At 38.9% G+C, this 26,681-nt stretch overlaps 1 protein-coding gene across 5 annotated transcripts in view; it reads left to right on the top strand.

Moving 5' to 3' along the window:
• The first annotated feature begins 15,788 nt into the window (after positions 1–15,788).
• The window catches only part of PSPC1 (paraspeckle component 1), a 57,627-nt gene continuing 46,734 nt past the window's right edge, over positions 15,789–26,681 (top strand). For all 5 annotated transcript variants that reach the window (XR_008429426.1, XR_008429423.1, XR_008429424.1 and 2 more), the window contains exons 1-6: positions 15,789–16,231; positions 17,844–18,145; positions 20,642–20,737; positions 21,737–21,933; positions 25,517–25,601; positions 26,510–26,618. Coding sequence is in view for 1 of the 5 variants with exons in the window: in XM_053935743.1 (XP_053791718.1) it covers positions 15,851–16,231; positions 17,844–18,145; positions 20,642–20,737; positions 21,737–21,933; positions 25,517–25,601; positions 26,510–26,618 (1,170 nt within the window). In the remaining 4 variants the exon portion in view is untranslated. The remainder of the gene's footprint in view (positions 16,232–17,843; positions 18,146–20,641; positions 20,738–21,736; positions 21,934–25,516; positions 25,602–26,509; positions 26,619–26,681) is intronic.

Below are 26,681 nucleotides of genomic sequence, written 5' to 3'. Positions count from 1 at the left end.
ACCATCCATAATTGTGTGCAGCATCATCTCCTAGCCCTTGAAGCAGTCTATGGACTCAGGTATATCATGACAGGGGATTCCAGCTTTGCTGTGGGCTCTCTGCTGGAGTAGTGGTGGCAGGAGCAGCCTTCTCCACTATCCTGGCAAGAACAGTATCACAGAATCATCCGAATATCCTGAATTGGAAGGGACACACAAGGATCATTGAAGTCTAACTGCTGGCCTCAACAGGTCACGCCCAAGAGTCACACACGTGCCTGAGCACCCTCTGTTATCTACTCCCAGACACACCTCAGGGGGTGATTCCACTCAGGAACAAAGAACTGACTAGAGGAATCTCCATTTCCCCTCGGAGCAGAAGCTGGAAGAGATATACATAGATAGCACTCCTCTATAGCCAAGCTGTTCATGTGCCTTAGTATGGAAGAAGTCATCTGTGAATTCTTTTGTCCACATAGTTCTTTCACTAAGTGGTTGTTTCCTCTCACAATTCACATTTCTTGTTTAGGCTTAGAGATTACACACCCTCAGTCAGTCACACATAATTTATGATTGCAGTATTTCCTTCAGAGCCACATGACTGGACATTTGCTTTTTAAGTTTTAAATACAAGTCCGAGGTTTTTTAAAGAACATTTTTGCAGGAGGTATACAGCAGTCCCTAGGATATAGTATCTATGCTTTAATCCTACCCTAGATAAAGTTAGCTCTCAGTATCCCAGAAAAACTCTGAAATGCTTTATTCAGATCAGGTAGATTTTCTCTCATGTTGTTAGGCTAAGAATGAGATTCTAAGATAGACATTGAATAACCAACTGATTTTCAAACGTGACACCTGATAGTTCCTAATGAACTTACAGGCAGCTCTTAATTACTCTTGCCAAAAATGAAACTTTGCATTTAGAAAAATAAATATGGATAGAAGATACTAATTTATATTTCCATTAGAAAACCAACAGTTTTTAAGGAGCCATAATGCAAGTAACAATCAGTTACCACACACCAAAAACTTCTCTTGCACCCTAAGATTACATAATGAACTTTCCATGTACCATGTTCTATTTTGAGAAGGAAAATTTACTTGAAACTGTCCCTATTTAAGTAATTTTCCCAGTGCACCAGCTCAGAAAGATTCTGGTTTCTTTAATCTTTCTCAGTCTTTATACAGTGGAGCTGGAATTGTTACTCAGGTGCTCTAATTAAAAGCAAACCCAAGCAAACCCAACCAAACCATGCAAATTAAATGCATTAGGTGATTTCTGAAGACGTGCTTCCTCTGCTTGATTGTCAATGGATGCAGAGAGCCCAGACCCAACTTCTGACCTTTAAAGACATTCTACACGAGAAGAGGTGCTAGGCTTCCTGAAGTTAGTACCTCTCTTTGGAGTGTTTGCAGGCTTTTATACAAGTGACAGCAAAGAAAAAGTTGCACAAAACTTGTTCATTGGTCACCTTGACCAATGCATTTCTGCACATGCTCCAGCTGTTCACTACATAGAGGCAATCTGATAACAGCATGTCAAGGTTGGTTCCTCTCAGGGGTGTAGTTTTTATCAAGGTAATTAATCTTTAGTTATCTTCGGACAACCTTGCTCTCTTCTCCCCATTCTCCCTAGACAGGAGGTGATGCATCTCTGGCATTAACACACCCTTGTAATTCTCGTGGTACCTTGCTGTGATTCTCCACTTTGAGGACCACAATATTAGATCATAAGCATTGAAGCCAGGTAATGCAAAGTCCTGAGCTCATACAAACTTACTCCAAAACTTCAAGTGTGTGTAAAAAATATGAAGGTGGACTCTGTCCTAGAGGATTTGAGACTGGATCAGGTATTATCAAGCTACTTTTGACTTCTTACTGGATCAAGCATACTTTGGCCTCCTATAGATAGTATGAAAAATTATAGCATTATAAAAGAGGTTGTATCAAGTGCTATGGTAGTGTGATGGAAATGCAGTGCTTTGTTCATGCTTGATCTATATTAAATCTGAACTGAAAGGTGATCCACTATGCACAAATTTGGAACCAGGTATCCCTTTCATTATTTTTCCCAGGACTTTTAAGGGTAGAAGATAAGATAGAAATAGATCCTTCTGAACTAGTGGATCTAGATACTACAAGGTATTTGGCTATCACATTATTGTGGCTATATAACTTGAATATTTTGTGTTGAAGCAATTTTAAACCATATGTCAGTTCTGCACAACATTAGGGTTTTTTCTCCATCACCTGGAATTAGAACTAGTCTACCCAACTTTTCGAGTCAAACAAATTAACTAAAATAAAAAATACAGGGAATTTTGATAAAAGCTTAATTGTTCTGAAAAGAGTTATACAACAGTAGGAGATTGAACCAATTAAATTGCATATTTAACTACAGTAAAAAAACAGTGTATTCTAGTGAAATGATCACAATATTAGAAGACATGCCCCAGCTTCAGCTGAGTAAATGAAGATGCAATATTTTGCCACTTAACAATCAAGTAAGTGACCACAGTTACTTTTTACTTTACAGTTTCTCCCAGTCAGTATCTGGAAGGTGAGTAGAAATAGATTTGTAATTGTGTAACTACGAAGGAATGTGGAACTTTAAAAAATACATTGTCTAGAACGCCTGGTATTTGGGATACTAGGTACATTGACCACTGTGTCTTTGTAGGTAGATAGATAGTTTTGTGACCAGTTCCATACAGATCTTTAAACCTGCTGAACTGGGACAAATGCAAAGGCAGGACACATACTCCTATAAAAGCAGCAGCAGCAGCTCCAGCCTCCAAGAAAAAACAGGTTGATGAATGTTCTTCCTTCATCATTATTTCACTGTGCAGCACAAGTAGCTGACTGTCTAGTGATGATCTCCAAACCACTTTTTACTGTAATTCCTGTCATTCTACATCAAATAACTCTGCATATCCAGAAGGCCTCTGTAATTTTTGAAGACATTTTTTCACTGAGACTTCATTCAAGCTTGATCTCTCTATGCCATTCACCATTCATTTAAGCTACCCCAGAGAGCAAGTTTCTATGGCTTTCCACAAGTTTAGAGAAAGAATAAGAGTTGTCTTTGATGGCCTTCCTGCATTTCTTTGCATAATACAGGCTTTTCCCACACTTCTACAATGTGCTGTTTTCCTCTCTGCTCTATTTATTCCTCTGATCCTCAAACATATGTTGGAAGAAGTAGCATATTCATACAAGAATATGGGATATATATTTCTTGATTAACCAAAACTTTTATCACGCTTTCAAAATTATTTGCATCTGAAGAAGCTGGGATAGGTTTCCCTGGAGTGATTCTGAAATACACAAAGAATATTTTATAACAGTAAATACAGTTCTTCTCACAGGCAACTCTTCTCTAGGTTAAACATTCACACTCTCTGGACAGACTGCAGTCTATGTTCACAGATTTATGTGCATTTTTCACCCATTTTGCACAGTATGGTCTTCTAAAAGTTCACTTGGCAAGAAACAGTTTTTGCTAAGAATAAACTGTGAAATCTGGCAAAAAAGTTTTAAATTATACCCAGCATTTTTCAGCCTACATTCTGACAACTGCTATCTTACTAAACAGTATCAGTTTCTAGCCAGAACCTAGAATGCCAGAATGCCATGTCCACCACCAATTTTTCAGAGCAACATACAACCACTGAGATACCAGTTATCACAAGGCAACAAGGATGGGCAAGGATGACTACAACACCTCTATTGAAGATATGGTGAATGTGACCTGGAAGAAAGAATAAATTGAAAAAGAATGAGTAAAATGACATTATTGTATTTCAAATGCATTGCCCGTTGGATAAGTGTTTTGGGGGAATCCTGGCCAAGCTGCCATTCAGGTAAGTGATGCTCAGTCCTGTTGGCAGAAGGGGTTCTGTCTTGGGAGACCATTCTCAGCCCTGACATTTCCAGCTGTGAACAGATGGATCAGTGTAGACTGAACCTCTTTACTATATATATATCAAAAAGATAATATACTTCTGAGTATATTATCTTATTGAGTACAAATCAGTTACAGGATTGTGTAAATAAATTACTAGCTGACAAGTTAAAACTGATTGTGTTGAAAGTTATTTATACAATGTGTAGCCTTAGACTCCTAACTTTTTTTGTAATATGGAAAGGAGGTGGATCATTCAGGCTCAGGCACTGTTGAAAACCACTGGGACCTCCAGCGCTGCATTCTTCCAGCGTCACATACGGGGCTGTGCTCCGTCAATGGCCATTTCCCAGTACTCCCAGAGGCGAAGACACGCCCTCTGCAGAGGGCAAAGCCACAGTGTACCAGCACTCTCCTTAAAAATGACACCAATTCCCATAGTTCTCAAAGGGAATTAAGCTACTGTTGCCCCCAGGACTCTATTTTGACAGTTTTGTGGCCCTTGGGTGGGCTGGGCCTGCCCCTGTGGTAGGGTGGTGAGCTCAGTTCATTGGGAAAAGCAGCACGGACCTGGGAAACGGCAGATCAAAACAAATGAGCCTGGACTCTCAGGAAGACCAGGACATGCTGGCATTGTGGAAGGGATCAGTTATTCAATAAGTTCCTCACAGGTGACTTTATGTACTTATGCCTCTGCTAAGCCTCCAATTATAGCGGAAAATAAAGTAATTAAGCAAGGAGTTTGATTATTGGTGCTAAAAAAGCATTTTAAAAGGCAACCTATGGAAGCATATTTGCTAAAAGATTTGAGATTAGGATAAGAGAGATGCAATTATATGTGAGGCTATAGGGATATAGAATAAATGAGAGACTTGCCATATACATAAGAAAAAGTATGTGTGTTTCACACACTTGGAAAGGAATTTCCACTTCAACCTGGCCACTTACTGCAAGTGCGGCTAGATCTCTTTCTGTTTGTGTAACCCAGCTCCTTCTCCCAGCTCAATCTGCTACTCACTCAAATACAGCCAATTTTTTGTGCTGATGGAAGCATTTTTTCCTTTTAACACTGTTCATCCTTCTGTCTTTCATGAGAACATACACTGACGTGAATGGTGTGGAGGATACTAGTGTACAACACATGCCAGAGATAATAGCTTCAGCCCTCAGTGTATTTTGGTATTTTGACCAGCTATCTCCCCATCATCCAAGCACTCTGTCTCAGGCATGTCCACAAACAGCAGAAGGATGAAGCAGTGATGGTGATATTGCTGTTGAATGAAGGCTTTCATCTTGCCAGTGCACTTGCTCTGCAGGTTGGCACATCCTAGTTCCTCACAGATTATGTTGCATTTGGTTTTCTATCATCTGTGTTCTAGATTTGGCCTTATTTGTCTTGATGGGTGAGCTGGATGTCACCATTCTCCAGCTATTTTCCTTTTTGTTCCTATTGTTGATCTATATCCGGATCCGTTGCTTCCTTACATTACCTGTATGACAATGCAGCTTGGAAAGGTTTTTATTCTTCAGTGTAATAAAGTGATGGTTGCACTCACCAAATGCTTAATTGTGTGTCCCTAATATCAGGTCTTTTCTTTTACTATAGCAGAAAATCTCCTTTGCATTATCTTATCTTAATTTAAACATAATATTCCTTGTTCTTTTTCTGTTCTTAATTGAAAACAGTGACTCTATTCTCTAGGCAGTCAATTGCTTACCAAACCAAAGCTAATCAAAGCTAATCAGTTTAGTTCCTGAAACAATATACATTGATGGCCCAAAATTGATTAACAGCACTCCAGGTCTCAACTTTTGATATTCAGTCTTGCAGCTGTCTGTATGGCCAATTTTACCTGTGCTCAAATTCTTTCCAGTGCAAATCCATTTACATTCCACTGATATGCATGGTAGTACCTTGTGTAAGTGTGGCCACCAGACAAGTTTAGGTAGCCTAGTTCAGGACCAAATCATATAAAGATCCCACTTGGTTAAATAAGAAAGTAAAAGTAAAAATAAACCTGAGGAGGTGATTTTTAATTTTTTTTTTTTTTTTTTGAGACATGAGAAATACTGAGAAAGAATACATTTTTTGACACAGTGAGCTCAGGCAAAATCTCAGGTTATTGAGATATTATAAGCAAACTTCTCTCACCAGGTCTATTTTCTATACACAGTCTCAGAGATCCCTTCACAGTTGGACTCCAGCCAGTCTATTCTCTCTTCCCCAGACTGGCCTCTCTATTTTAGGGCTTCACTGAAACCTGATGTGTCTTTGAAAGTGTGTGCACATGTCAGAGGATGCTCTCCTCACTGTGTTCTGCATTCATCACACTCAGCATAGTGTGTCATGATTGGGCTAGTTTGAGAAAAACTATCTCAAGTATTCTGGTTGCAGATCTCCATTGAGTATCCACAAAGTAAGTTAATCTGCAAAAAGTTGAATTAGTGAGCTTTTGTGACCTTATAGTTCCAGGTTTGATTATGTCCAGAGGAACTGGACACAGGACTTAGGACATTCCAGGACCCTGGATTCCAGGTGCTTCTGCATCATCATAGTTTTTTCAAATGTCATGCCATTTCCCATATGTACTAACAGAGGCACTCATCCCTAGCCTAGCTAGGCTCAGGCACGTGGGTCCCACTGTGCAAACACTGTAGGCTGCTGGGTTTGCTCATGGTCTGCTTTGTACATTGTACATGGCAAAGTAGGTTGCATGCAGGATGCCTCTGTGAGCGCCAGGTGATCATGTGAGCAGATTTGCAGAGTTGTTGTATGGGTATCTGGCTTTAAGGTTGGATTTGACTTTCTAGTCCTGTTCCTACAAGGAGTACATTTGGTCCTTTGCCTTATAAAAAAAATTACCACAGTGTCCCAGTTTTTCTCAGAATTGGAACATCTAATGAACATCACTTGCTTTGGGGATTTGTCCTGCTCACATTTCTGTCATAGGAAATGTGTTGTAAGCACTTAAGGCTTCTACTGATTTTAGCCTCTAGCTTTTGTCACCTGCTTTGGAAAATACTGACTTAAATAAATTTGCACTGCATCACAGTGTTAAATGTGTTAAACGTGTTCACATCAAGTATCTGCCTTTGGTCTGACATTCAAAGTGAAACCCTTCTTAAATTCCCTTTACAGTCATTAATATTAGGAAAAAATATACCAGGAAGACAAAACAAAACAAAACAAAACAAAACAAAACAAAACAAACAAACACCCCAAAAAAACCCCAAACCAAAACCAAACCCAAACAAAAAACAAACCACCACAACCCAAATCAAAAAGGATCTCATATACGTGTCTCATCTAGAAGCCGATAAGATGTATGGTTGTATTAAATTTCTCTATGGGAGAGTACAATTTCTAACAAATTTCTTTATTGCTGGGCAACAAAGCAATCTTGCTATGCTACAGATTTAACCAATGGCTTGCAGGAACTGTCACACAGTGTGAGAAGCACCACCAGGACCTGTGGGAGCACCTTATTCCAGTCTGTAACTACTCAGTCACCGGTGCCAGGAAGCACTCAAGGGAGCAGTTCCCTGCTACTAGGCTTAAATGGGATTCCAACAGGAATAGAAGCTGGCTGGCTGCAGGAGGTTTGTTTTTAAGTGCAAGAGGTTTTCTCTGAGATCACGCTATTACTGCAAGGCTGCCTGACCTTCAGGCATGTATAGCAGTTTTCTGTATTTGTTTGCTGAATGAGCTAAACTGACCTTGCATTTACTAATCTCTCTTGCTTGAGAGATTAACTGGGGAGCTGTGGCTTTCTTTATTTTGGTCTGAAAAGAGATAAAATGGACTATACCATACAACTTTGGACTACAACTTTGGGCAAAAAAGTGAGTCTATATTTAAAGTTTTTTGCTCAAATTTTTTTGTTAATTTTACTATCATGATTCAGTGTGTGGCATTCATCAACTACCTGCTTGGTAGCTGAGCTATTCCCTTGACAAGGTAACTTTACCTTAATCTAAAGATGAGCTGGGAGCAAGAAATACATGGTCAGGTCTCATTTACTCCAACCTAGCATTTCAGCTCAAGTCCACTTTAATGAACAGTGTACTGGATAGCTGGCAACACTTGCCTGAAAGATGGCTGGCATAGGGATAGAAAACCTTTAAGCTGTAGCAGCATCTTATGAAATGCCTTAGGTGAGGATTTTACAGGGACAGACACTTTGTCATGCTCATGAAGGTTGATACCTCCAAATTCCAGACATGGAGGGAGCTAGTACTTCAAGGAGTGCTTCTTTCCTAACAGGTACCAGGAAGCCTCTGTCAGGTGCTCTTTGAGATGAGGCTGGAATGGTAATACCACACTTATTAACCGCCAATGCTTGCTTAAACAACTTTTCACTTGCTCCTCTTCTCCCTCTCCCTTTATTTTTTCAGCTGGATTAGTTCCCCATCTCATTCACATGTGACTGTAAAAGCAGCAGAATAATATGTCAAAAAAATGCTGCAGTAAGAAACAAGACACTGTCAGTAAAAAATGTCAGATGAAAGAATGGAGCAGAGACTCTACAGAGCAGCATAAGTGGAGCTGCTGGGCATGGCCACACTCACAAAAATTAGATTCTCAGAGCTTTGGGGAGAAAAAAAAAAAGTAAAAATGTTTAAAATCTGATCTATGTGTGGTATAATTTTACGCATGCACCTGAATTTACAAATACTGAATAGCAACTATTAGCAAGTTAAAACCAGCTAAATGCCTTGTTACATAATGTGAAGTTAGACTTAATTTTCTGGTATCAATTTTAATGTATCAATTTAGAGATTATATATCTTGCATTATTTTTGTTGATTTTTTTTAACAGTAAAACTGCACATCTGCTTCCTACATTTACTTCCTAGACAGATCAACATTTTTCCCTTAAACATTTGGCATCAACTGTCAAAAATAGTATGATTAATAAGACAGGCTGTGAGGTTTCTCTAATATGGCAGTTCCTGAATTTCTGTGTGCTACACTACAGACAAACCACATTACACCTTAAAAAAAAATCAAATTTAACTATTCAAAAAAGTGTCCAAACAATATTCCAATTTATTTTTTCATTATTTCCTAATTTTTTGTTAGGTAAAATTTTCAAGTTTTTGAGTTTTCAGGATGGTAAAATATTTTGAGCTGTAAAAAATTTTCAAAGATTATAAATACTATTTATTCTCTAGCTGTAAGAGTGATTGACAGATATGAGTGAAATCAAAGAGGTTTAGGTAAAAGTATTAGATAAACTCCTGAAAATTGAATTCACGAATTCCTAATTCAGTTTAAATTTCTTCCCTTGACAAATACAAAATTCAATCCTGGAACTGGAAAGCAAAAGTAAAGACCACAGAGAAATGTTTTATACCTTTCCAGATCACAGTCACTGTTCAGATTACAGAACATTTTCAGTCCCAGTGGCACCGTGGAAGAGTAAATCAATTCACAGAGAAATATCCTTATGCCCCAATTTGAAAGGAAAACCAAAAGAAAAAAAAATAGTGAACAAATAAGAAGAATGTAAGAAAATTTACAGAATACATTAGCTTAATTGCAGAGTATACAAATAATCAAATGCAAGAAATACATTTTGCTACAGATTGTAAAAGAAATTATTTGGAATAAAAGAGAACAAAACCCCCAACCATTGGCCATCTACCATATTCTACTGGATCCCCAAGTGAAGCCCTACAGCCTGATGTGCTGACAGGATACCAAATGGTTATTTAGATATAAATTAAGGGCTGAATATATTTGGGAAATGCTTCCTTAAATCTCTAAATTCCTGCTTGCCTTAGTACTTTACTGTCACTCATCTACAGAAGAGGTAAAGACAATATGCTGAAAAATATTCAAAAAGGAGTGCACTGTATGCATTGATTTTATTAGTGGGGAAAGTAGCTTTGGTAAGCTCAGGTAACATTTGTTGAGCCTATATGTCCATCTGACAAAGACCTTCAAAAACACATATATTTTCATATATTTTCAATCCTTGTTTCCTTGAGACCAATGTTGTTTCAAAGAATAATAGTGACTATTCAAACATGGATAATTCCAAAATACAGGTCTTCATTCACATTAAAATAGCTATTGATGTGGCATGAATTTAGGTGACTATTAACCATATTAGGTTAGGTTGTACAGATTTTATACATGTGATTCATGTACACTTCAATCCATGTAAAAACAATGAAAGAATGTTGCCGAATTCTGCTAGTGTTAAGAAAATAAAACAGAAAAAGGCAGCCTTCCCATCAACTTTAAAAATAGAAAATCCAAATGTGCTGTCCATCTGGGACCACAGAGATGGCATTATTGTAGGTTTGTCATGTTTATTTCCACTTGAATTATTCCATTAAAGTGATAATTCCAGTATTTGTCACCAGATGGCACTGCAACGACATGCTCCCGTAACCTCTCCTCGTACTCCATTAGTGGCGTCCTGCGGTCATCCCCAGGCAATCACAAAGAATGAATCGCTGTTTCAGATTGCATTAAGCCCCTCCTCCTCCACTCCCTTATGTTTACCACATCAGGCTTGCTGGCACAGCTATGACAGTTTTTAATGCTCCTAGCCAACTGGACTTGGTAAGAAAAGCTCGGTAGTGGAGACCAATATCTGCCTAAAGTTAATTTGCCCAGATATTGATTGCCATGAGCAATACTGAAGGCAAACGCTGTCTCTAATGGCAAGAGATGAAGGTCCCACCTGTGTCAGGTCATGTACAGAGATTTGCATCAGTTCCCTGGCCTTGCAATTCTGAGTAGGATCCCAGCCTCAGGCTGTCAACCTATCTGCCTATCTCATTCCCTACTTTTTCAGTGCAGAATTTTGTGTTTTCCCCTGTTTCCTTTCTCCTCTTGAACAGAGCATCCTGTTCCATGCCCTAATTTGCCTCTCAGTTCTAGAGCTCCCTAATACATTCTGTCATGGCCTACCACTGCAGCTTGAATTGCAAGTACTGATTCTGTGACTCAATGCAGATTTTAGGAAGTAAAAGGAAATAAACCTTAGAGTCCAGAAATGTTTTGAGCACTAAGCTACAGTTGCCTTTTGAGAAGTCAGTTTCAGCACTATCACCACTGTCATCACTGGAGTGCTGGCATCTGAGCAGTCACATTGAAGTAGTGTCAGATTTTTATTTGCAGATCAAGATGCGTAGCATTTTCAAGATTGCAGCATAAAAAGCTCTCGTGGTTTCCTTTTAGAAGTCTGGTGCATTCCTGGTATTCAGCAGGATGCTGATATTTGGTAAGAAAGTGATGCTATGACACAGAAAATGAAAGGCTAGGACAGTTCCTTCTGACTGTCTAATATGGCACATGGCTGGATGATGTGTATTTTGGAAATACAGCCAAATCTCTTGATGAGCACTTCAGCATACACCAAACATAGCCTGCTCTGTAGCAGACAAAATGAAAAATATGAAAAATACTGCTGATTTTCACAATTCTGCTCCCCTTTTTTTTTCTTTTTCTTTTTCTTTTTTTTTTCTTTTTTTTTTTTTTTTTTTTGCTAATAGATGTTCTTCTCAATAGTGATTGTACTATAGATACTCATATATATGCAGAATATTGTACTTATGGTAGTAAATTTAAATACAAAACTACCGGTGAGATGATAATCCAAAACAATACCTGAGTAAGAAAAGAGAGTCTGGCAGTACATGTAAAGACAGAAATGAAATTAAATCAAATTAAATTAAAAGACAGGAAAGGAAATATAATGACATTAAATGAAATTGCAAAACCCTAAAATTCCTAAATGAAGTGAAAACAATTAAATGGAATTGGAATGACAGGAATGAGCTGAAACTTCACAAAATAATTTGTCATTGAAATCTTGAGATTTCTTTTCATGAAATGAAGGACTTTCATCACATCAGGGTACCAAGATTGCTCTCTTCTCACTTTTTGAATCCGGTCCAGCCACAGTCTATGGATCTCAGCAGCAGCGACGAGCTAGGCTCAGGTTAGGGCTCAGAGAGCTGCAGAGCCTACAGCTCCTGGGACAGACACTCAAAAAGGCAGTGCAAGGGCATCAGGGCAGGGTGGCAACATTGCTGACTCAACACTTTTTAGTCTGTGCCACCTGTGGAGATGAGGACCTCTGCCACAGTGCCAAGCTGCCATTAGGGTTAGGGCTGCTGTCAGGGTTAGGGTTGAGAGAGTAAAAGAGCTCACAGCTTCAGGAACACGGGAGCTGGAGAAGTCCTGCCAAGCCTGTTCCAGCACTGGCCCCACCATTGTTGCTCTTTCATCTTTTCAATCTGGACCACCCATGGTGATGGGCATCTCAGCTCCAGCCTGGGCCATCAGGCTTAGAGTTAGGGTGGAGAGAGGAAAAGATCCTCCAGCTCCAGGAACACTGGGGATGGAAAACACATGCCAAGAGGATCATGGCAGAGCACAACATTTCTGCCTCAACAACTTTTAGGGCCGTGCATGGTGATGGGCACCTCAGCTGCAGCCCCAAGCTTGTTAAAAGGTTTGTGTGAAAAAAGAAGAAAATTCTGAAATTAAATGAAAACAATTAAATAGAATACAATGAAATGAAGTGCAGTGAAATGAGCCAAAACTTCATTAAATGGTATTGCTTGAAATCTTGAGGTTTCATTCCCTTTCATGAAATGAAGGATTATCATTTCATGAAAAGAAATTAAATGAGAAATCAAGGAATGAAGGGAAATTAAAAGACAGGAAAGAAAATATGATGACATGAAATGAAATTGAAAAAAAACCAAAAATTCTGAAATTATGTAAAAACAATTGAATGGAATGGAAAGAAAGGAAGTACAATGAAATGGGTTGAATCTTTGCGAAATTATTTTCATTGAAATCTTGAGATTTCATTTCCTTTCATGAAGTGAAGTCATGACTGTTTTAAGCTCTTAAAATAAAATCCAAGTCAAACTAAATTTTGTTAGTCAAAATCAGGGCTGTCTGTTGTGGCCTTTTGAATGCCAAGTTGAGTAAATTCAGGCTTCCATAAAACCCTTCAAGAATGACAAGAATCAATGTCAATTACCATGTGATTGTAACTGTTTCTCCCCCACTCTTCTGAATTCACTTTCATGTAGTTCAACTACATTCTAAATATTAAATATAACAATACCAGACTAAGGGAGAGTGGCTGGAACAGCCTAGGATACCTCTTTCAATGATATGAATTTGATTTAGTAAGCCACAAAGATTTCAGTGGCTGTTTATAGCTAAAGGAAAACATTGGGACATGAGCATTAAGAGACCCTTTTTTTCTCCTTTCAAAATATTTTTTGGTTAACTGCTGTCAGTGGCAAGGTGTAGAAGTCACCAAGCCACCAAGACTCTAGGCACTTGGGGAGATAAACTGTCTGGGGCTCTTCTGATGAATGAGTAAATTATTGTGAAGTGATGTGTAAATGAAGGCGAGGAAGTGACTGAACACAGCAGATATAAGGTTCTTTTTGTATGTTACCTTTAAATGCTTGACCACAGGGCATGTGCAAATAGCTCTGTCTCAAAAAAGCTAAAACAAGTGCAAGCATTATGGTTATGCTGTGAATCGGACTAATCAAGAGAATGTATGTATCCATGAGCACATTAAGTATATATATTTTTTCAGATATATTTCCTAGTTTCTGAAAGGTGGAATTTTGTTGCTCTATTTTACTGAGGTATATTTTTTTAATGAGATATTGCTATAGTTAAGGAAAAGTAAGAATAGTACGGAATTTGTAAACACTCCTTTCTCTTCCTATTTACAATTTTATAGTACACAGGAAATTGTGGTTACAATTTAAATGGTTGCAGATTTTACTACTAACCTGATTTGGAAATCTCTGTTTGAAAACCATGACAATTTTATTACACCACATTGGTAAAACCTTAACAGCCAGACTATCTTGCATCTCCTTTTTCCCATCTACTGATAAGTACACATCTACAGTGTATAGTTACATCATTTCTAACATATATTTCACTCCCTTTTTCATGCTTTATTTATAAAATTATTGGTTTGGTGTAAGTTGCTTCCTTTTTTAAACACTTACGTCTTAACACTTGTTATTGAATCCTAAATATGCTTCAAAGAATTTTTCTTTGGACAGTCAAGATGATTAGGCTTTAGGGATCCCATACTGCTACTCTAATGCCTCCATCATGTACCTATGCTGCCTGACTTCCTGCCTTTTCTATGAGTAGATATCCTTCCTCTATCATCTGTATTTTCTGAATTTCAGAGGTTAAAATCTGCATTTAGCTTGATGCCCTACACCCACAAGTCTGCTTCAGAAAGAGGTGGATTGATAAAGCTGGGAAATTGTGTCTTCTCAAGCTCCTTGAATAAGCTCAGAGATAGGAAGAAAGGGACAGATCATTGTTGTACCTCAAGTGCTACAACAAGACAAAGGAACTTAAAATATTCCACAATAGACAAAGTAACCCCCAAGCAACACATTCATGCATGTTGTAGATCTTGAATATCATGCTTGATATTGCTTTTTCCAAACAGCAGTGTATGCCACACACTAGCTGAAGTAACTACTGACCTCATAAGATGGTCTGGACTTAAATTAATGAAATAAATAATTCTGAGAAACCATGCTCCAGTTGTACTACTGGTCGAAGCACATGAACCAAGCCAAGCAGCTACAAATCTGGCAGGAGAGCAAACCACAGTCTGGTGCTGCAGATGAGGGACATCCACAGTCTTTGCTACAAGAAGGTGTGCCCGAGGAAGGAAATACTCGACTTCACACCTCTCAGAAGAAAGTCACCCCCTTTATAACGAAAACTGTTGCTCTGTAAGAAGTTGTCCTGGAAGTAGCGTAACAAGGCCTCTCTTCACTCAGATTTGTCTCCCACATCTGCCTCGGTGAATGCTTTTTGTGCCCTGTCTGTTCAAAGGTCCTCCCATGCTGCACAGCAGTGCCTGGACAGCCCCTCCTGGCCTGGATCAGCACTGGTGTGGCCAGCAGGACCAGGGCAGTGACCATCCCCCTGTACTCAGCACTCGTGAGGTGGCACCTCGAGTGCTGTGTCAAGTTTTGGGCCTCTCAGTTCAGGAATTATGCTGATAAGCTGGAACTAGTCCAGAGAAGGGCAGTGGAGCTGGAGAAATGTCTGGAGCACAAGTCCTGTGAGGAGCAGCTGAGGGAGCTGGGGGTGTTCAGCCTGGAGCAAAGGAGGCTCAGGGGGACCTCATCACTCTCTACAGCTGCCTGAAAGGAGGGTGCAGCCAAGTTGGAGTTGGCCTCTTCTCCCAGGCAACAGCTCATAGAACAAGAGGACATAGCCTCGAGCTGCATCAGGGCAGCTTTAGGTTGGACATCAAGAAAAATCTCATCACAGAAAGGGTAATTAGACATTGGAATGGGCTGCCCAGCGTGGTGGTGGAATTACTTTCCCTGGAGGTGTTTAAGGAAAGACGACGTGGCACTCAGTGCCGTGGTCTGGTTGACATAGCTGCGTTCAGCCACAGGTTGGAGATTCGATGACCTCAAGAGGTGTTTTCCAACCTGATTGATTCTGTGGTTTTGTGACTCCCCCGGCTGTCCCCGCCGCCGCCGCCTCAGCGTCTCTTGTGTCACGCCTGCCTCCCTCTCTCGCAGCGACCAGACGCCCCCGGGCATCCCGCCCAGCTGCCTTTCCCTGGAGAGACCCCAGCGAGGGGCTCCTCTCTCTGGGCACGGGCTGAGAACACCACTGCTCTAACACGACGCGGCAGCGCAGCCGCGGACGCACATCTGTCTCTAGCTGGGGAAAGACGGATCACCGCGGGCCCGGGGCAGGTGCGGCCGTGTGCCGGAGCTGAAGGGGAGCGGCGGCGGCGGCGCGGCCGTGAGGGGGAGCGGGGCCGGGGCGGGGCTTCCCGCGGGGACGGCACAACTCGCCGGGGGTGGCGGCGGCGCCATTTTGAATTGGCTGAGGGTCGGAGGCACGGCTGCTGAGCAGGGATCCGCGTCCCCCGAGGGAGAACCCGCGAGGAAGGAGTGGATATGGCCGCGAATAGGAACTTGAAGCAAGTGCGGATCGAAAACAGCTCCCCAGCGGTGCCGCTGGGCATGGTGGGGGGCGGCGGCGGCGGCAACCTGAAAGGATTGCGCGGCCTAGAAGCGGAGAATGAGGCGGCGGCGGCCATGGCTCTGGTGCCGAGCAAAGAAGGTGGCGGAGATGAGGAACAGGAGGTTGGGTTCACTATCGATATCAAGAGCTTTCTCAAACCTGGCGAGAAGAGCTACACGCAGCGTTGCCGGCTGTTCGTGGGGAATCTGCCTACTGATATCACCGAGGAGGATTTCAAGCGCCTTTTCGAGCGCTACGGGGAGCCCAGCGAGGTCTTCATCAATCGGGACCGTGGCTTCGGCTTCATCCGCCTGGTGAGGATCCGGGCGGGCCCCTGGGCCTGCCCCGTCACCCTGGGGCTGTCTCTGAAAGCGGGAGGCTTCGGTCTCTTGCCCCCTGCCCCCTTCCCCTCCATTTCGGCGGGTGTAAAAAAAGGCACCATCTGCCTCTCTTCCTCCTCTCTGCTAGCACTGGTCCCTCCCGCCTCTTCTTCCCTTTTTCCCCTCCCTTGTTCGCCTTTACACATCCATGCCAGACCTCTGCATTCAGAGTAGTCCTCCCAGCCCCTGGCGTTTCGGTCCCCGCCTCGCCCCATGGCACTTAATACAGTTAATTTTAAAGAATGGACAGGATTGCTTCGAAATACATCTGCTTGCACATCGTAACACGGAACATAAAATCACGGAATTGAAAAGGTTGCGGACCGCGGGTTGTTTAAATTACTTGTGCCCAGATAAGACGAGATTTTTAGGGTAATACAGTATTTGATTAAACGTGCTCGAGTTAAGTATGCAGAAAAAACCGAATTATTCGAAAAGTTTATGATACTGTATTTAAATGGTAGTTTAGTATGCGAGATTAGTTTTCACGATTGCTCTGTTTAAAATGCACAGATTTTTATCATTCTGGGATTAGTTTTAGAGTGCTTTAGGTATCTAGTCACTATTTTCCCATATATTTTACTGGTTAGGTTTTTTTTTTCTCCTAAAATACTTGCGGCATTCTGCCATGCATCTTGTACCCTGAGAATTCCCCGGCCTCAAATAGCAATTTTATGGAGGAAGTGAGATATACGTACATCTCGTTACTCGTTTTTGTGTGTAATAGGAATTAAAGTTTTTATGTGAACTTCCCTTTCTCATTACGTTTAGGGAATAGCTATATATATATATTTTAATAGCTTGCCTAGCCAGTTGAACTGTGAAGAAATATGTAAAGAATTTTCTTAAATGTCAGGGATTGCAGGTATCAAACGTGGTAAATATTTTTGAAGTGAGAAAAAAAGGTAGTTGTTGATTTACACTGTCTTATGGATGTGGGTGCAGAAAGCCCATTAATGTGAGACAAATGACTAGATGAGCAAAGCAGGTAATTTCATAATTTGTTGATGAATGTTGAGTTGGACATCCATTGAGAGTAAGTGCGATATTTTCACTTATTTGAAAGCAAAACAAAACCCCAACCCAAAATACCTTAGATCCTGTAGTGTAATGTTTGAATATCGTTCCCTGCTGCTGTGAGCTAGCGATGCAGAATATAAACATTTGAGTAGGTAAACGTCAAAAGCATCAACTTTCCAGCTCTACTCAAAACCTTAATAGAGCAGCAGCATCATCATGAGAATTTGTTAAATCCTCTAATGTGCAACAAAAAAAAATTTACTCCTGTGTTGGTTTTAGAACAAACCATAAGGGGTAACAAATGCTTTTTTTTTTTTCAGTTAGAGGACAGAGGCCTTGTTGGGATTTTTTGTTGTTGTTGGTGTGTTTTGTTTTTTTGATTGGGGGGAAACAAGTTGAATGATATTGGTGCCAATATGCTCAAGTGAAGGAAAATAACTTTTCTACTTTTCAGGGAGGGCACACAAAAGTGATACTTACTGTCTTTGAAAATAAAATATATAAAATATTTCATATCTTTATAAAGGAATCTAGGACCCTGGCTGAAATAGCAAAGGCAGAACTTGATGGTACTATTTTGAAGAGCAGACCACTTCGAATTCGATTTGCTACCCATGGAGCTGCCTTAACAGTGAAGAATCTGTCGCCTGTGGTTTCCAACGAGCTGCTGGAGCAAGCATTCTCGCAATTCGGGCCCGTGGAAAGAGCGGTTGTTGTAGTAGATGATCGCGGCAGAGCTACGGGGAAGGGCTTTGTAGAGTTTGCAGCAAAACCTCCAGCACGGAAAGCTCTAGAAAGATGCAGTGATGGGGCATTCTTGCTTACAACGTAAGTTCACAGGTTTTTGTTTGATTTTGTGAGTATATCTTCCCGATGTGAGCAAAAATTGCATTCATGGTATTCCCTAGTTCTTATTTTGTTTTCAAATTCTGAAAGCCAATGAGGGTAGAAATTTAAGTGTTTTGCATGAATACCACAAATACTCTTGATTTATTTTTAAACGAAAACCGTCTTTCTCTGCTAACTGTTTATAAGATTTCTTATTACCACGTGAAAGTCTGAGAGCAAAATTCTGGATTTTTTTTCTTGTTCATATACAATATTACTTTTCCTTCACTATATAGTAAGGCATTTTCTGTTGAGACTTTATTTTAATTGATTGCACTCTTCCTGATCCCAGTAACAAAATAATATTCCTTTGTTTCTTAACAAATCAGTGCATCACATTGCTGATGTTTCTGTAGACTAAAGAAAGTGTTTATATCCCAAAAATTATCTGTGGCTTGTAAGGCCAGGATTGTCTCACTGTTTTAAAATGAAGACTGAGATTCTGAAGAGGTTTATACTCTTGATGTTTAGAAAACAATCTATTTCAAGGACAACCAAGCTTGCAAATAGCAGCTCTTCTCTTGCATCTCCTATTTCTGTACTTGCCAAAGAGAGTTGTTAATTGCTGTACTTTACACAGTCACAAGTGCCATTTTTAAACTCTTTCTTAAAAACGGTGTGAAATGATACATATTTATGATTTCTTTTTATTTCCGTGATTCTCATTGGGAAAGTAAGGCTGTGGTTTCACAGCTCTTTTCCTGCCCTGGCTGTGCTATTCTTGAACTTCATGACACTTCCATGAGCCACTTGTGCTTGCTAGAACAACAGAAAATTATTCATTTCTATGGGGGGCCATTGCAGTCTGTCCAAGCTCAGGAAGGTGCTTGCTAATGTCAGGTCCAGCAGAGAATAAGGCAGGAGAAAATGTTGCCAGGAGGAGTTGGCAGGTGAGTAAGGGGTCTGGAACTCCAAATCTTGTGTGCTACTGAACTGCTTTGATGGTTACATAGTAAATTTAATGTGAATACATCTTTACTGTTACTTGGAGGTGCCAGCAATTTGTTCTTATTCCCTGGGTTTTTTTTGCATTAGTAACGGAATAGAAGCCTGGTGAGCCAAACAAGGGAAGTAATGTAGTTCAGTGTTACATTAGTGCTATTCTTGGCATGAGAGATGTGGCAGGGAAAAAGAAGCTGGGATATGAGGGGAGGGTATTCTTGTTTTGCCAGCTGGATCGATCAGTTGTATTGAAATGACCATCTAACCATGGCCTGAGTGAATAAAAAGCACTTGATCGCTTACTTGCTTAGGTGACATGTTCCCTAATGCACAGATAATTAGCATGAATCTGCTGCCATCTACTTTGATGTTTTGCTTCAGAGTCTAACGTTTTACCTTTTAACTGAAAACTCTCATCTTAATCAGAATATCTTCCAGTTCCTGTTTTTAAATGTATCAAAACTAGACATTCAAAACATTAGTGTTTTAACATTGTTGTTTTACATCATAACTTGTTAGCACCGGTTCAGTTGCATTTAAATAGCAGAACTGTCAGCAATTGCCTTGCAGATGGCATCAGAAAAAACAGTTGCTGAGTTGTGGCCTTTGATTCTGGACTTAATCTTTTCAGTGTGAACTTGGTGCACAGAGTAAAATATATTGGGGGTCGTCGGTTTGGTTTGGTTTTGGTTGGTGGTTTTTTTTTTTTTTCCTGGTGAGAGACTGGGGCAGTAGGGGAAGATCTGCAAAGTGAAATAAAGGCATGGAACACAATAAACAAGTGCTGGTGTTTTGAAAATAATGTCTCTAGTGCTCTGTGTTTTGTAAACTCTGCTCCCAAGACTGATGCAAAGAGCTTTTTATGCAATTCAGAGTTTTTACACTGCTCTCTTTGGCTCATACTTACCTCTGGTTACTACATATCAAGGAAGCTGTTTTCAGCTTTTCAATTAGGATTCTGATTTGTGCGTATGTGGTTGTTCAAATAAGGGATTTTAAATAACTTAAACAGAAATGTTTTTCTAATTATCGCTGTAATATTAATACCAAATTATCAAGCTGTTTTCAGTTGTAGAGTAACTTGCAGAACTAAGTTGTACAAATCAGTAGAAATATGAATAGGTTGTGCTGCTCTGTTTTGGGTTTGTTGCTTTCCCAGTACGATCATGGCCTCTGTGGTGCTTCTGACAAAAACAGAAAGGTAGTTCCTTCCTAGATATTTTGTAATTATTGGTAGGTGTTTTTGCTATTTTAAAAAAGCAAGCAGAACTATATCAAGTAAGTTGTGGTTTCTAGGCAGAATAGCTGGATTTCGGCATAAAAACAATTATTTTCTCAAGGTAGTTCTTAAGATTGGGATTCATTGGAATTCTGTGATTTAAGACAAGACACAGGAATTATATGTTAGCTTTCTGGAGTGTTTATTCAAAATGCTAAAATAAGTTGTAACTACTTCTTTAATGATTCAGTTATTAAATTGAAAATGTTTTCCAGAACACCTCGACCTGTTGTTGTAGAACCAATGGAGCAATTTGATGATGAGGATGGACTCCCTGAGAAGCTAATGCAAAAAACACAACAGTACCACAAGTAAGTTGTGGTTAGCCTTTTTTAATAAAACATTATTTACGTATTTAGTTATCTTTGTAAATACACACTGAGTTTTATTTTGAGTTTGTGTAGCAGGAAGTAGTGCTTTTTGTATGTTGTGCTGTTTTGTGTCAAAGGATTAAACAGGACCTTCCCAAATTTCCTAATCATTGTAAAATTCAGATTTGGCTTTTTAGTCTAACATTCTGTACATTTAGTGTAGTAGAGAGATTCTTGGCCTACATTGCAGTCAGTAGGAGCTTGTTGCCAGCAAACTGTAGTCATATATGGATTAGGGGTGTGGTCTAATCCTATAGAAATTTTGAATGCCCACAGATCTTTATGTTCTCTGAATAGCCCCTTAACTGTTGGCAGCCTCCCTGGTGTGTAAATCTTTGCAGCTTCCACTGTTGAGGTAAAATTTTGAGCATGATGTGAGAAAGTGAATAATGAGATAGAAGTCCCCTAATCTGAAAATACTAATTTTTAATATTATCATTTGCCATTCATGTTGCTTGAATCTAAAATGTTTATTTTTATAAGACTGTAGAATACTACTTCTTAACAATCTGTAACTGTTAGATACAATATTAGTGTTAGAATGGGAAATGCGGGCTCATTTTAATGGTTACAGATTCTGGCTAATATTCTGGGCTGTCTAGCAGGCATTGACACTTATTTAAATAATTGGTTTAGTGAATTGACTGATTTAGAAGGCTGAACACTTAATCTAGTGTTGCAGCTTAGTATTTTGTATTGATGTCAATACAAATTTTTATCTTAAATAAATTGAATTTTTATTTGGGCAGTTTTTGGAAAATTGTCTTTATTTATCGTAATGTCTGATTTTAGCTTTGTCTGGTTTAGAATATATTCATCTGACAGGTTGATAAAAAGCTAGATCTACACTTGAAGTGATTGTGTGTATGTTCTCTGGCCGTTACAGCTGTTGATCTAAACATGTCCCTCTGTACATTTTTACTGTAAAATTTTTATTAGGGAAAGAGAACAGCCTCCACGCTTTGCTCAGCCTGGAACATTTGAGTTTGAGTATGCTTCACGGTGGAAAGCTCTTGATGAGATGGAAAAGCAGCAGCGTGAACAGGTTGATAGGAACATTAGAGAAGCCAAAGAGAAACTTGAGGCAGAAATGGAAGCAGCTAGACACGAGCATCAGCTAATGCTGATGAGGCAAGGTAAAACCAGATCATCTACCAGTATTGAATTGTTTTGTCACAATTTTTGTTTTTGTATAGCATATTGAGCTGTATACCTGGACATTTTGCTGGTCACCATTTAATTAAGTGCATTTAACTGAGAAAAAGGAAGGAATACTTCTCTGTGCACATATTTCTTGGTGATTTGCAGAAATTAATTAAGAATCTGATAAAGAGGTGATTGTCTAAGTCTGTTTACTTCACTTCCTAAATTTAGCTTTAGTAAAAAGTTTACTTGGCCTGTTTTTCCTGAATAGGCACATGTGCTCCCAGTGTGGAGCCATGCTGTTTTTATAAGGTCTTGTGCAGTAGAAGGTCTTATGCAGAAGATAATAACATAAAAGCGTACCTATATAATAAATGAAAGGCGTAAGGTCTTATACAGATTGTAATAGCATAGAAAACTGCTTTGAAATGCCAAATAGTTGCTGCAGCACCTGAAATGACAACTGTTTCTTGGTTAATTTTCCAAGAAAAACTGTTGAAGCATTAAGTTTCCTTGTAAGCACAGGTGTATATTAGAGGTGAGGAATGTGCATGTTAATATGATCCAAGAATGCTGCTGACAATACACAGTACAGCCCTCCCTCGCCAGTTAGACACACATTGTAATTTTGTGTGTATTCGTGACTGAGATTTGTAAAGATGGTTTGGTGCTTAAGTTACAAGTTGGCTAAATCTACTGTTGACTTATCTAATTGTTAATATTTAACAATGCTAATAGTCCAGTTCCAAAACTCATGCTCTTTAATTTCCTTTGAATTTATTCACCTCTTGCCTGTACTTGAGGGCAAGATTAGAGATTACTTTCTCTTAAATTCACGTCTTAATTATGGGTTAAACTGAGACAAGATTACGGTGGCCTCTTCTTTAAGATAGAAAAGCACTTAATGGAAAACATCAAGTTCAGTGTGTTTTTGGATAGTAGGGTTTTTTTTAAGGACAACATGAAGGAAAAGATATTCTGCTTTTTGAATATTTGTTTAATGCCAGTTTTATATGAAAAAAGATAGAATTATTCCTGCCATTAAAGAGCCACTAAAACATGAAAGCATGTGGTGCTACTATTCTAGTGAGAAAATATGGTTTTTTTAGTGTATGAGGAGGGCTTTTCCCCCTCACAGTTTGGTTAGCAGAGTACCTCTTTGGTACCAGATAACTCAGAATTTTCTTAAGACAGTTAGATTTCTTCTTAGTTACCTGCCAATACTTGATTTTCAGAGCTCTAGAGATTAGTAAGTATTCCTTCTGTTTTAATCTTCTCAATTCTTCAGCTTCATTATGCATGAAAATAAGGTGGTAATTTCACTTGTATTTATTTTCAAAGATTAGCTTCCTCTTATTGCTCTGAACAGTGTGGGTCTAAGTTCATGCCATGCCAAGAATATTGATTATATTAATTGCATCACAGGATTGTGTAGAAAGATGCAATGAAGTTTCTAAGCCACCAGAACCTAGAATTAATACTTCTGTATCCCTGGTGCATGAAGTCAAATTTAAAGATGTATTGAAGTCATTATGAAATACGAAATAACATGTACAATGTCATGTTTTAGTTGTGTAGGAGTTAAAAAGAAGACAGGATGAAGGATGAGCTTACTGGTCCATGTACTCTAGCAGGTGAAGGTTGTCTTAAAACTGCTCTGTGAGAGCTAGTAGGACTGGAAATCTAGAACACATTGATTTGAGTACTCAGGTTTTTGTGCTGTGATAGTAATTCTGAAGGTAGATTTAATTCTTTTGGTATGTGTAATTTTTCACTTTGAAGTGTCATATTTTGACAGACTGAGTCAGAAGTAATTTGTAAAGCAGAATACATGTTTCTATGTGTAAGTAAATTGCATGGTATTTCTGATGTATGTACTGCTGGTATGCATCAAACATTTGTAAATATTCTCTCATAATTATGGTTAAATAGATTATGAAAATACTGGAAAAGGTGACTGAATTTAAACAGAGCTTAATTTTGTATCAATTATATGGAAGCTTGGCATTTGTTTTTCATCTTTAGAACATGAAAAATCAGCAGCTAAAACTGCTTAAAAGTCTTTGTGGAGTTGGTATTCCAGCTTGTAGGATTAACTTCTGAGGTGAGAGAGCACCTTCACCTTCTGCTGTCTGCTATGTAGGAGGTTGAAGGTAAAACAAAGCCCTTGCCCTTTTATAAGCACAAGAAAGTGGAGAGGCTAATAATAATGCTCTCTGTTTTCTTTTTTTCCCCACAGCTGCTTTAGTGCAGATTTTTTCTGTTCAGAGAAAGGGTCTGTCAATCAAGAATTACCATCATTACAGGTCTTTTAATATGAATGGCCCTTGTGTGGAGTTTGAACCTCTATATCTGTGTTTTCATCTGGCTTAGTAAGGCTTTCTGCCAAGATATGGCAGTTGTCAAATTATACTGAATCATAATTTGCTATGTTGTACTTTTAACATACTAACAATTTCCAGAAAGGCAATAAACTATGCTATGGAGAAAAATGAGGAGAACAATGAGAAAAGTAGAGTGCTACACCTTAAGAACAAAGGACAGAAAATGATAGCGGTAGAGAGAAATTAGGATATCCTGGTCCTGTGTGCACAAGAAATAGGGAATGCTGTATAAATTTGGAAGAACAAAGAACTGAAAAGGAAACAACTTATCCCACAGTGGACAGTGTTGTGTACAAGTTTGATGAAACTGATTTGCATAACTAAAAAGATATTTTAATTAGTATAGTGGAGAAATGCGTAGAGAAAATGTGCAGAACAGTTGAACTAAAGCATAAAAGGCATTTAATGGATGGTATGGGAAAATGTTGCTTGTGGTAGTATCATGTTGCCAATATCCTATGTAGTTAAACAATAAAAAAACCTACTTTTTAACAAATGGTAAAATTATTATTAATTGAAGAAAGCATAAATTTCCAGGTAGAAATCAATAATGTGACTGGTCAGCAAAAGTAATTACTGTGAGTTATACCCTGCTTTTTAAGGGCATTTTAAGTGCTTCATAGGAGGCTATGGCTGTACCTTTTTTGTGAGGTTAGAAGACATTTGCAAGTTGCAGTAAGCAGTCATGACAGATCTTTATGGAGGTTCAGACTTCATGCACCTGAAGTTCATATGACTTCTCTTTCTCTGATGTGTGCCATATAGGGGTCTGCAGCAGGTAGTGGAGAGCATGAAAGTCCATAAATATTGTAGTGGTTTTCTTAGTAGTGTGACTTCAGCAGTGTACAGCGTTGTGAGAAAATTGATGCTGTATCCTAGATGTAAAACCAGGATATGATTTAAGGGATTGAGAGAGTTTTTTCCCTTTGCTTTGAGAGCTTGAAACTTCTGTTTTGTAACCTTCTTTGGGGGCTTTGCCCATTTTGTACCTTTCTATGTTTGTAAGCCACGGATCCAGTGATTTTTTCAAGTGCTATACTTAGCTTTATGGAAACAGATGAGTTAAATGCATTGAAAATTTGCTTTAAAAACTTGAATGTTAGAACTGTAATCTGACAATAATAACAATTTTTGTGTTGCCAAATGATTGATTGGCAGCTGTTATATTTAAATGCACTTTTAATCCTGCTAGATCTCATGCGTCGTCAGGAAGAATTGAGGCGTTTGGAAGAACTTCGAAACCAAGAACTTCAAAAACGCAAGCAGATACAATTGAGGTATTTTGTCTTCTACTGTACAGAGGTGTGGCCACTGTAGGCCTGCATGAATTTAGATGTTAGCTAAACTTGCTTCTCAAAAGCATAATGTGTGATGTTTCTGATAATATAATGCAATATAAAAGATTGATTTTGAGTGTTGCTTGATTTTTTTTTTTCACTTATTTCAGGTCTGCTAATTTTGTTGTAAATTTCTGAGATTTCTAAATAGTATAGAAATGTCTTAGCCTATTTTTTTTTTTCATATTTATTTTAACATGACTGAAGCATTGCTGTAATAGACAGAAACATGCTTCTAAATTTTATGGGCAGGTGATCTGCATGTAGAATCATAGCATTGCAATCTTATAGTCTGACATGGAATTTTGGAATTTTTTTCACTTGATATTCTAGTATGTTGAAAACAATTTTTCTTTTAGGATTTGATTCATGCAAATAATTGTTTTAATGCCTCTTCTAAAGTTTAAGAAAATAGACATAGTCTCATCATATTGATTTATACTTTTTGTTAAATATCACAATAAAGGTCAATAAGATAAAGGGAGCAGCACAAACACATCTCAGAATTAAAATTGTGTCTTTTGGCACTATTGAAATGTTTTAATCCATAGTGGTTTCTTAAAAACTGGTATATTTTAACCTGTTTACTGATATATAGCTGGAAGAGTAGGTATAGAATTGTATCGGTTTTGAAATTACTTGTATTCCAGTAAACGACAAACAAACCAAAACTTCAAAAGTACTCAAACTCATCAAGTTGAGCAGATTAGTGCCTTGCACTATATAAAAAATAAATCATGACCACTTTTGTTTATATGCTTGATCTTACCTCTGAGGCTGAGTGCAGCCTGATCTTGGCCTGATCAGGTCAAGAGACTTAGTTGACATAATTTTGAAAAATATCCTAGACATGAAGAAGAGCACAGACGTCGTGAAGAAGAAATGCTGCGCCAGAGGGAACAGGAGGAATTACGACGACAGCAGGAAGGAGGATTTAAGCCAAATTTCATGGACAATGTAAGTACAATTCTATGGTGAAAGTCCAAATTGCAAAACAATTTTTTCATTACATTATTTTTA

Source organism: Vidua chalybeata, chromosome 2, assembly GCF_026979565.1.
Source record: "Vidua chalybeata isolate OUT-0048 chromosome 2, bVidCha1 merged haplotype, whole genome shotgun sequence".
Classification (NCBI taxonomy): domain Eukaryota; kingdom Metazoa; phylum Chordata; class Aves; order Passeriformes; family Viduidae; genus Vidua; species Vidua chalybeata.
Note: the sequence above shows the minus strand (reverse complement) of the source record. Positions and strands in the feature narration are given on the sequence as shown.